This window comes from Phragmites australis, chromosome 22, assembly GCF_958298935.1.
Source record: "Phragmites australis chromosome 22, lpPhrAust1.1, whole genome shotgun sequence".
Taxonomy (NCBI): Eukaryota; Viridiplantae; Streptophyta; class Magnoliopsida; order Poales; family Poaceae; genus Phragmites; species Phragmites australis.
The window spans coordinates 5,249,165-5,261,084 of NC_084942.1; the positions used below are offsets into that span (position 1 = coordinate 5,249,165).

Sequence of the window (11,920 nt, forward strand, 5' to 3'; positions counted from 1 at the left end):
AAATACTCTAACATCATGTTAACATATTTGCGGGGTTGTGACCTCAAGTGCTCCACATAGATTGATATCATAGATAGGAGGTGATCGAGGAGGGTTTAACTACGTGTTATATTTGTGGAGGATATTGCAATGATACATTTGATTAGATGGGCTTTAGTGTGCTGTTAAACCCTTTCTCATTCGCACCTTTTCATGTTGGCAGGCTATGTGGAGCACTTAAGATCAAATCACGGTAAATATATTAATATGACATCAAGTTACAACCTAGGGGCTGAGGGGGAATTTTACAATGAGATTAGACTTGTAAGTGGTAAATGCAACTATCCGTCATTTACCACTGACCATTCTTGTCTCTGTTGGCAGTCTTCGTCACCCCTCTACGAGTTTGTACAGTAGATGGATATTGAACCGTCGCTGTTAGATCCTTTCTCATCCCCACCTTTCCTACCACTTGATTGCACCACAGTTCACTAGGATTATTGAGACCAACATCCACACCCGAGAAATTGCTTAAATCTACCCCACTGTTACGTTGTTGAACATATCATTTCCCATAATACACACTAAAACACGTCTCACGATATCCCTGATCGAAAATCATATTATTATCTATTAATTCGTTGAAATTTATAAAATTATTCCTAAATCATGCTAAATTTGTTCCTAAATTATACTATAATTATTCCTACATCACACTAAAATTCTTAGATTTATTTCTACTATTATTGCTAAAATTATTCCTACCAGTCCAACATTATTCTGAAATCACACTACAATTCGTAAATCATGCACAAATTTCTAAACTATTCTATGAATAGGAAAAACAAAAACAAAAAATTACTTTGTTCTTCTGCATCCTCCTCCTCTCTTCTATCATGCACGCAGAATGCAACGACTCTCTCTGCGCTCTGAAGGGCGCTATAAAGATGTATGTCGACACTATCCTTACACCAGATGCCAACATGCACCCTGTCCCATTGCCACTAGCAGTAAAAGAGGTGGGCCACCACATGTCGACAGGCCAAATGTCAATAGGCACCTGTCGGCAGATGAGCTGCCGATTGGATCTCTACTGATAGGATACTATTTTAACAATTTTATGAAAACGGATGCTATTTTTGCAATTTTATATTAAAATAGTATTATTTATAAAAAGATTCCCCCCTCTCTCTCTCATATTACTAGTGGCCAGGTGGTGCATAGATAATGTAAAGTTTCATTCTGATTAAAATAATTATTGTTAATTCCTCTTAGAAAGTGAAAGGAAATTGAACCTGTGGTTTATATTCAGAATCGTGGTGTGCCGAAGTGATTTGTATTTAGGGTTGTAGGGCGCCAAAGTAGTTTATATTTCGAATTGTGGTGCATCTGATTCTGTATAATCTACCATTGTAAACTTGTAAAGGCACATTATAACTGGACCAAAAACGCAGTAGCTGGTTTCCAACCTAATCGGCACATTATAATCGGCAAGGCAATACTGATCCACAAGTAGCTGGTTTCCAACCTAATGTTCTCAAGACTCGTAACATTTAATGAAAAGCGGCCTCCAAAACTTCGACAAAGCGAAATCAAACTAGTGGCATAGACATAAGAATCGGTGATAACACGGGAAGACAGGACTACCAAACTCATGTTTTCCCCTCAGCCTCACAACTTCAGCTCTGTCTAGAGTATGATGCTTCAGAGTGGGCAGGGTGGTACTTCGAGTGTGGTTCCGGCCTGGATCTGGCCCCATCCGATGAGGCGCCAATGCTTCTCAACACGACGGCTCAGGGCAACCTTCTCTCCTTTGCTTGTGCAGACAGGTGCAGTAAGCTGTAGCTTGGCAAGATCGTTCTTAACAGCGACCACGCGGGCGCCTGTGGACATAGATCCTATGTTAAGCATCAGGATCTCACCCTTCGTGAGCTTGGACACCTTCCCTGCCTTCTCTGTACCTTTCGTCCTCACACCCAACAGCCTCCGGAGGAGGAAGAAATTGATCTGCAGCACAAGGTACAAGGATGTATGTAAGTAACAGCTGTTTCTATCCATCTATGCTGAACAAACAAATATTGTACAAACCTCAAGCTCCACATATACATCAGGTAGTGAGCCAACTTCGCCAAGAACCTGGCCAACCAGCCTATCAGCACGCGTTAAAGTTGGATCCATGGTTGTTCCAACACCAATAAGCCCTCCTGGCACAGCAAATTGGAGTTCATTCTGCTCAGCATAGAGCGAGACAATCCTTGAGTAGATTGGGGTGCATTTGATGTTCCCATTCTCATCCTTCATGACAATGCCAGGGCGAACTTCAATCTTCTGGTTCACCCTCAGAACTCCCTGTAAAGAAGCATTGATGTTCTGTTCATATCAACCGTAAAAGAAAACAGAACAGTAATACCATGATTGAGCTACATACTCTGAGGATGCTACCACCTGCGACGCCACCCCTAATTTCATCAACCTCTGAACCAGGCTTGTTAACATCAAAGGAGCGAATAACAATCATATTGGGAGGTGAGGTGAAGTTCCTTTCAGGGATGGGAATTTTCTTCACAATGTATTCACAGATCACATCAATGTTATACTTCAGCTGGGCAGATATAGGCACCACAGGAGCACCTTCAGCTATTGTGCCCTGCTCAGAAAAAAGAGGGATCAAATCATGAAAGAGAAGACATGTACTAAAATGAGAGATTGTGAACAGTATTGACCTGGATGAATTTTTGGATTGCTTCGTGCTGGTTCATCGCGGCACTTTCCTGGATAAGATCAATCTTGTTCTGCAGAATGATGATATGTTGGAGACGCATGATTTCAACAGCAGCAAGATGCTCAGATGTCTGGGGCTGTGGGCAACTTTCATTCGCTGCTATCAAAAGCAATGCTCCATCCATGATAGCAGCTCCATTAAGCATTGTGGCCATGAGAATGTCGTGACCCTGTTCAAGGAGATCGGTATTGTTGAAACATATTATCCTTTCCTATTATAATTTTCAACTAATAAAATTAATATCTAATGACAAATCAGAGAATAACTTGAGATGATCTCAGTTCCCAAGACTTCTATCAATACCTACCAGTATTTGATCATGTGCCTTTTAGTTGAAACATCATTATTTATAAACAGCTTAATGCAGCTTATGATCACAAATGACTCCAAAGGGGAAAGCAAAACTAAATAGAACTATTTGCAGCAGACTCATCCAAAGCTATCACTTGCTCACTTGCATGCAGAAATGTTAATAAACTTTAAGGTAGGACAATAAAGTTAGTCTTATACCCTTAAAAATTCATGTATAACAGAAAAATCATAAAGAAAAATGGTAAGGTTTTATCATACCGGGCAATCAACAAAAGAAACATGTCTCAGGAGCTTCATTCTAGTGTTTTCAAACCCAGGCACGTCACAGGGAGGGCCATCTTCTTTTCCACTTCCATAGGCCCTTTACATAACAGAAGGAAAGTCAACACCTAGTGTATAAGGGCTTTACAACATGGCATTAATTTTTGTCGGGAGAATCAATCATTCAAGAATTCAAGCACGGTCTTTACCACATAACTAGTAAATAAATTATATGAAGGGAAATTTCATCGGGGACCAGGGGTTCCGGCGTCACCACTAGAAAAATATGATAATCCCACATGTTACCGTGTTTTAAAAGATTTCATAAAAAATCATGTATGTAGTATACATAAAGTTAAGTAAACCTGCAAAAATTCAATTTTAAATTCATATTTGATATCAAGATTCAAACAACACAAGTGGCACTGTTAGTACATGATGAACAATCAGACGCTGAATTTTTACAGATTTCCTTAAATTCATGTGTACTGCATACATAATTTTTTGGAGAAGATTTGAAACATCGCAACATGCTGAATTCGCTCATGGGGATGCCGGAACCTCTGGACACAAAATCCACTCTCTTATATGAGCAGCAAGGTTCGGTGATGTTAAGAGTTTAGAAAAGCTGTGCTGAGTTCTTCTCTGCATTTCATAGGAGACAGAAATAGAAGCTCATCATGTTAAGAGAGAACTGTGACATTTCGTGTATGATAAACATACTTGTAGCACATTGGTCGCGGACATCTGTCGTCCTCACACTTATAGATTTTTGCGTTAGCATAACCCAGCTTTATAGTGATGTTACGCTCCAGCTCATTCTTGAACCGAACAGTCTACATATCAAAATAAAGCAATCAGAATATTTGTAGAAAACATATAACATATCAAGGACAAAAATGGTGAAAAAGATTGACGACCTCAACAAACAGCAGTTGCAAACCAATCTAAGTCATGGTAACAAATGCTGGGAAAGAAGCATGGACCACAAAAGTGCATTTGCTAAGGAATGGAAGAAAATATTTTTATATCATAGCAATAACAAATAGATTATACAACTTCTCTGAGTCATATTGAACCAAAATCTACATTGTATCCCTAGTATGAATGTCAAAACTTTCCAATGCAATTACTACTCATGTATCATATATCAAAACTCTAAAAGGTGCACATCTAAAAATCACATGTTTGAGTAACATGGAGAATGCACAAGATATTACTGATAAATGTGATACATAATTGACAGCCATACACATAATTCAGATTCAGTGTTTGAGAAGAATGTGATACTTGAATAAGTGAACAATACCTGAACTCCAGATATAGCTTTCACAACAGTAGACTTTCCATGAGCCACATGACCAATGGTACCTGAGATATTAATATAGAATATTATGCCCTGCGGGAGGTTTTGATTCACACGAAATTTGAATATACCTTGGTCATGCTGAATTCATAGAGGACAAAAAAACAGAAGTAACTGACTGTTCACAAACCAAAGGCTCTCCTAGTTATACAATACAGAATGCATCATGTGGATCTCAATTAGGCACAAATCACAGCATCATAAAAAGATTTTTTTTTTCCTCATTCACAATATCTTGCCAAAAAAAGAATGATGTGGGCCAAGTACAAACAGCAATAGCTAAAGGGATTGCATACATACCAATATTGATTGTGGCTTGGCGTGAGATAACTTCAGGTGACAGTGGGTGGAGCTTTGTCACATCAAGCTTGCTTAAGTCCTGTTCCATCAATCCTCGGCGGGCCATCTTGGAAACTGCAAAATGGGACTCGGAAAGTTAACCTAGTGTCTTGTCCAGTGCTTACTAATCCAATATCAACTGCAGGAAAAACAGAAAACACACTGTGTCCACGCATGAAACCGGCTAATTAAACCAGCATGTTCAGCGTTCTTTCTCTATTGCATCGCCCACCGAGAACACATGTGCAGGCAGGACCGTCAATTACCACAAAATCCATAATACAAATACACAGACCCTCCTAAGCCCTAACTCCTACTCAGCCAGGGGCGGACTTAGCGTTGGACATGGGTGCTCAGTTGAAGGCCCAATCTCTTTTCCTTTCTGATAAATTTGGATTTGATAGCTCACAAAGCAGGTAACAGATCTATCTCCCAGAACAAAATGCATCCATGGTCTCAAAAAGAGAGAGAGAAAATTGCATGCAAGCAAGTTAGGGTTCCTTACCAACGAAAGAAAACAACCCTCCCTAAACTAGGATGAATCCAATCGACGCGTCGGCGGGGGGAGTGCGACTGGTGCCTAACGTGGCGACTGCCGTTCTTCGGAGGAGGAGGAAGGAGGAGGTTCGCGGCGGCTACGGAGCGGCCGAACCAGGTGAGAAGCTGAGGTGCGGTGGGTGATCGAGGGAGGCTCTGAGTCAGCCCTAGCGCGGGTCTGGGCCAGATTTTGGGCCGATCCGAGCCCGACGTGGTAAGGCCGGAGGCCCAACATAATTACCAATATACTCTTTTTTCAATCATGGAAAGAAAGGAAAAAATCTACATAACTGCTGAATTATCGATTAGTATAGATTTAAAACCCCAAACTATAAAATCAGGTATTGTGAACCTTAATTGCAAAATCGTTTATTTAACGTCTAACCTGGTTTCGTATGTGGTTTTCGCCTCGTTAGCGTCCACATTGGAGCTGGTTTTGCCACGCTAGCGGGGAAGGCCACTGGGACCTAATGTTAGTGCTCCACCCCCTCCTCTCCTGTGCTGCTTCGCCCCCCCCCCCCCCCTCGCACTCTCCTCCCGTGCTCTCTCTCTCTCTCTCTCTCTCTCTCTCTCTCTCTCTCTCTCTCTCTCTCTCCGACGAAGCGGACGGCACGCGGATGATCATGAGGAAGTCTGGGCTGATCAAATTGGTGCATGAGGTCAAGGTCAGTCTCCACTAGAAACTATGAATCTAGGTAAAGATTTGGTTTTTTTCGTCCATTTCATTTGGATGCGTACGTATAGGGTAAAGATTTGGTTTTTTAAGTACTGAGAGGGAGAGCTAGCAGCCATGGCGTGGTCTAGGTCACAATCATCGGTGTCAAATGCACGCAGAGGGCACTCGATGCAGGGATTGGCCCTGCCGCTACCATACAGAGAAGTATCACTGGATTATGAGCCCGCTTTGATGTGCCTATGTAACCGAAAGGCTCTTCGGTGGATCTCTTGAAGTGATGATAATCCAGGCTGGAGGTACTACTAGTGTTCAGCTTCTCGGGTATGAAGCTTCATTTTTTGGTTGTTTTGGTTGGTTGGTTTTCCATTGTTGATTGGTTGATGTTCTCTTGATTTGTCATTTGTTGTAGACGAGATGGGATTGCGGTTTCTTTCGATGGAAAGATGCTGAGAACACCCCATTTATGAAGAGCCTCCTGGTGGACCTTTGTGATTCTGTTTGGAGCCTGAGAAGGGAGAAAGCAGAGCTGAAGCTGATGCTTGAGTTGATGCAGAGGGAGAATGAGGAACAAGTTGTTGTTCTGAAGGCAAAGCACAAGAAGAAGATGGATGAGAAGGATGAGGCATTTGAAGCCATGGTTGCCAAGTTCAGTCAGGGTAATAGATGTAGGTGTGTGTCATATCTTGTTGTACTGATTGTTGTTGGCACCTTCTTTGCGCAGATGCTAGGAGCAAAGTGAGAGAGGCAATGTGATGTGCTGTGATTTGAGATGTAGGTGGCTACCTTCAATGTAATATGAGCAATGGAGCACTGAATGAAAATGATATCCGAGTTCCTATATTTTGTCCTAAATGATAGAACAGATGAACAAGCATATACTTTGCACTAAATGACGGAACAGATGAACAAGCCAACACTTAGGTAGTAGTAGCAACCATACATTCATAGCCAACATTCATACATCCCTGAGAACAAAAGCCAACATTCATACAAAAGCTGTAGGACTATGTACACCAAAATGAAACATCATTTACATAAGGCCTTGTAACAAAATAAAACATTTACATGTCTTCATGGCTTTAGGTGTTTGAACCAAACAGCAGGTGGGCTAGCCTGTTTATGTTGCGCCTTGAAGTCCTCTTCCTGGGCTGCTAAACCTGTGTGTTCGCACTTTGCTATGTCCCAGCCTCAGGCTATAAGAGAAGGAAGAAATGATATTTTTGTTAGTCAATGATCAGAAAGAAGCAGCAAACACTAAAGATGGTGTAACTTACAACTATGTTTAATGTGGCAATAGTAGATGTTGAGAGCTCACTTTGCTTCCTCTTCCTAGCATCATCTCTTTTGATGTATGCATTCTTTTTATTTTCCTCCTTCCTTGTTCATAGGGCATGTTCTGACATTGTGAGTTGTTTTCTAGCACATTGAGCGCCTCATCTTAACTCCAACTTTACTTATCTTAGTTCCTTTAGGTGCTTCAGTTGGCTCCCTTCTTCTCAGTGTCTTAGGTATCCCAAGCATCCTGACATAAGCAAGTGGGAGTGGCCTTGGCATATCAGAAACAAGTCATCTCTCATCACCTTCAACTGGCTGCAAGCAATGGCTATATGTCTTCATGTATTGTGTGATTGCATAACTTGGTGATATGTAGTCATCTAGTTTCATTAAGGCCATATAGATTGCACTGATAGCATCGTAACAGGGAAGACCTGAGAGTTGCTAATACCTGTAGCTGCATGTCTTCTGCACCAAATTCACAATGTACCTCCTCTCCTCCTTCACCTCAAAGCCATCTTGACCATTCCATAGCACACTGCACTTGGTAGATCTCTCCATGTTCAGTTTCATCTTCTTGAATATGTTGGGGCAAATTGTCCCTAGCCACTTGTGTGTCTTGCTTCTATTTTCTTGAATTCTAACCATGACCTTGCATATGATAGATTCATGCATGAAAATAACTGGAAGGAACCTAGAGTCCATGATAGAGTTGTTAAAACTCTCACACATATTGTTATCAACAGAATCACAGTCTAACCCTAACTTGAAGTATGCCTTACACCAGTGCTCAGGTGCAGTGTTCATCATGTCATTGGCTCCTTAAGGAGTGTCTTGGGCCAGCCTAGCTCTATTGTAATTGAAAATCTCTCTGCATGAAGACTTTGCACACTTCTAGAATTTCTTCTGCAGCTTGTGGTTAGTGTATGGCAGCAGCGAGCCCAATCCCCGCATCGAATGCCCTCTGTGTGCATCTAATGTCGTCGATTGCGACCTAGACCACACCATGGCTACTAGCTCTCCCTTTCAGTACCCAAAAAACCAAATCTTTACCCTAGATTCATAGTTTCTAGCAAAGACTCACCACGACCTCCTGCACCAATCTGATCAACGGGACTTCCTCGCGATCATCCACATGTCGTCTGCTTCACCTGAGAGAGAGAGAGAGAGAGAGAGAGAGAGAGAGAGAGAGAGAGAGAGAGAGAGAGAGAGAGAGAGAGAGAGAGAGAGAGAGAGAGCATTGGACGAGAGTGCGAGGGGGGCGGAGCAACCCAGGAGAGGAGGGGGTGGAGCACTAACATGCGGTCCCAGTAGCCATCCCCGTTAGTGTGGCTAAACCAGCGCCAGCATGGACTCTAGCGAGGTGAAAACCACCTATGAAACCAGGTTAGATGGTTAAGTAAACGGTTTTACAAAGTTTAAGGTCCACAATACCTGGTTTATAGTTTGGGGTTTTAAGTATTCACCAGTCGATAATTCAGGGGGTTATGTAGACTTTTCCCTGTAAATAAATGTCTATTTCCCCTTCTGACAAGTAAATTTCTATAGGGGAGACTCTTTGTAGGACACAAAAATTGTAACATTTCAGGGACCACGCAAACCCGGAGCGCTACTAGTCTTTAAAAGCTTTTAGGTTCTATAGGCCATGGCAACAATTTCAACCTCTCAACATCCTTTGGAAGAAGGATAAGCTTGAAACGTTTACAGTTCAGGATTAAGAAAACATTGACACTTCACTATATCTACCAACACCGCTAATTCCAAAACATGAGTGTGGGTAGACTTGCTCATGAGACAGTCACAACCTTAAGGCATGAACCTTCAGCTGATCACTCTTAGACTGGTGCATTACTGAGTCTAGAAGGGACAACTAGGAGATTGCAACCACTTACCTAAAAGTTTTGGTTCGGTGCTGAAACTCTCATACTACCGTTGCACCAAAAGGGCAATTGTTGGTCAGGTACTCCCTCTCATTGTAAATATGGGTCATTTTAGCCTCCTCTATTAATCTCCAATTGTAAGCCATTCTAGGATCCCAAGATAACTTTGTTTCACTTATTCTAACTTTGCCCTTCTTTAACTTCTTCATCGAAGAGATAGAGTGAGAGAAATTATACAACATTAATTGCATATTTTATATGAGAATAATTGAGGGTAGCATGGAAATTTCATTTACCTCCTTAATCCTTATGCGAACTATAAAACAACCTATATATGCAATCAGAGGGATAATTTTTTTTCTAGGATTATAGTAGGAAATGTAGTTTTTTATTCTAAGAATTAGATTTGAGAATCAGGTTATTTGTTTCAGCTTTTGATCCTGATAGCAGAATCCAAAATCAAAAGCCAAAACAAACAAGGCCTAAGACAGTTCTGCTTTGAGGATCAGTAGTTAGTAGTGAATTTGTAAGAAGTTGCTAAAGAATTGAAGAAGTTATAACTTATCAGCATTAGCTAGTAAAAAGAAATGCTAACATTGAGTGACCTAATTTCTCAATTCATTCACATCACTTTAACATCTCGATGAAAAATATCACACAGTGCTATAGCATATGTTTAAAATAGTTCATGAGCATATCTTTAAATATAGGAATTAGAAGACACGTGATTTGGGAGAAAAAAACACAAGAACGAAAGCTATAGAATCCCATGTGACAAAACATGATGCCGGAGGAGAGAGCGAGACAGAAAGAACTTGAGGTTAGATAAAGACTATTATGGAATTGGGGTCATTCATATGTTTTAAACAAAAGGAAAAAAAACCCTAACATCAATTCTTACAAACCAAAAATGGGCCGTAAATAATGATCCACTGTTCAGCGTGCTGGGGTTAGTCTTGCTGGCATCTCATGCTGTGGTCGCGCGTAGATTTTTTTAAGTACAAGTCAGACACACACGTACTCACACCACACTCATACCAACACATACTCATGTAGGTGCGTCTTAGCATATGTCTAAATAAGATTGGAGGCACAACCTCATATAGCACATGCACACGCTTTAACCATTAAAGACACCTATATGTGCATGTACTTTTCCTCTCAAAATTTACTCATAAGAATATATGAGCACACGTGCTGAGTTTAGGACTTGAAATTGGGTGGGCACATGTGCTCGGATTTGTTTTGAGATTTATGATCAAGGATGGTGAATATTCAAGGTAAAGAGAATTCATGCGTTTTTGGACCCTCCAACACCTGAATTTTTGTTTACACCTCAGTTACAGTCAGTTTATACTAGAATTACATTTAGGTAGTTTATATTGAAGTTAAGTTTTTGGTGTAACTTTAAAGTAGCGTTGGTGTAAATAAAAAAATAGAGGTTGGAGACCCAATAACACTCAATTTTTTGTTAGTACAAATTAAATTAGATCTAATCTAATTGGGAGGCTAAAAATATCAGGTTTTGACACCCCTAAAACGCTGAGTTAAATTTGAACTCCAAATAAGCAGAGCCTCACTGATAGGATAGCATTTATGCGACCTTGTACTGCGAGGCCTGTCGTTGCTGTTGACCCAACCAGTAGTACAAGATCATGACCCTTCCATTGCATCAGCATTTAGCAAGTCATTTATGTCGAGGGACCATTGCTATTGACGTAGTCTAAAGATCTTAAAAAAATAATTATATAAATGAGATACAATGTAGAAAAAAAATTTCTTTTTATTTCATCTGTATACTCTAACGAGAGATTCTGCTCTGTATATATATAGTACCAAAAACATCTCAGAGATATAACATAAGCTTTCAAAAGATCGAGACGAACCCACGTTCAGTTATAAAACTCTAGATTTCTTAACACTTCTTATTGGGCACTTCTCATGAAATGCATATGTCTCGTCAAAACTCCCCAAAAATCTAGTAGGTAAAATTGGAAGAAAGAATACATAGCCCGCGACATGATTACATGAATTACCTAATTAAAAACCTTATTATGAGAAACTTTAAAAAAACTCATCTAAGGGAAAAAGAATACAATCCATCTAAAATGTGTCATATAATCTTGACGATTAACTTTAGGCACTTAATCTTCTTAACTACGATTTAATTTCTTGTATCGGTATTATGTGAAAATTCTGCCCTGCAATGTGGAACTCTCTAAGCCTCATCATTCTAATGTCATGAATATTTTTTGAAATAGATACAGGGAGAGACTTAGTGAATAAATCTACAGGATTTTTCAAATAATTTGGTACGCATTACCTTTATTTTATTTATTTTATGTAATTTATGAGCATAAAAGAACTTGAGGTTGATATTCTTCGTTAAGTTGCTTTTCACATATCTTGATGGCACTTGTGCAACACATGCACCATTATCTTTATGGGGGTATTAGTAGTGTTTAAATCACATGGCTGCTAGATATAATTGATCACTTTTCTAAGCCATGTGC

The 11,920-nt window shown here is 40.3% G+C and overlaps 1 protein-coding gene across 1 annotated transcript; it reads right to left on the reverse strand.

The window, feature by feature from the left end:
• Positions 1–1,437: 1,437 nt before the first annotated feature.
• LOC133904986 (eukaryotic translation initiation factor 2 subunit gamma-like) lies at positions 1,438–5,728 on the reverse strand. Its single transcript, XM_062346662.1, has 9 exons — positions 5,545–5,728; positions 5,001–5,114; positions 4,644–4,705; positions 4,058–4,170; positions 3,332–3,434; positions 2,703–2,930; positions 2,408–2,626; positions 2,068–2,328; positions 1,438–1,986 (listed from the first exon to the last, which is right to left on the reverse strand). Exons 2-9 carry the CDS (start codon positions 5,104–5,106, stop codon positions 1,684–1,686), a joined length of 1,395 nt encoding a protein of 464 aa, XP_062202646.1. The 5' UTR covers positions 5,107–5,114; positions 5,545–5,728; the 3' UTR covers positions 1,438–1,683.
• Between the last annotated feature and the right edge of the window lie 6,192 nt (positions 5,729–11,920).

What these genes read in the sequence shown, in the direction of transcription:
- LOC133904986 (XM_062346662.1), bottom strand. Translation starts at nt 5,106, where the DNA reads ATGGCCCGCCGAGGATTGATGGAACAGGACTTAAGCAAGCTTGATGTG. An exon ending in CCAAGCCACAATCAATATTG is followed by an intron (nt 4,706 to 5,000) that starts GTATGTATGCAA and finishes TTAATATCTCAG; the next exon opens with GTACCATTGGTCATGTGGCT. An exon ending in AAGCTATATCTGGAGTTCAG is followed by an intron (nt 4,171 to 4,643) that starts GTATTGTTCACT and finishes TTTGATATGTAG; the next exon opens with ACTGTTCGGTTCAAGAATGA.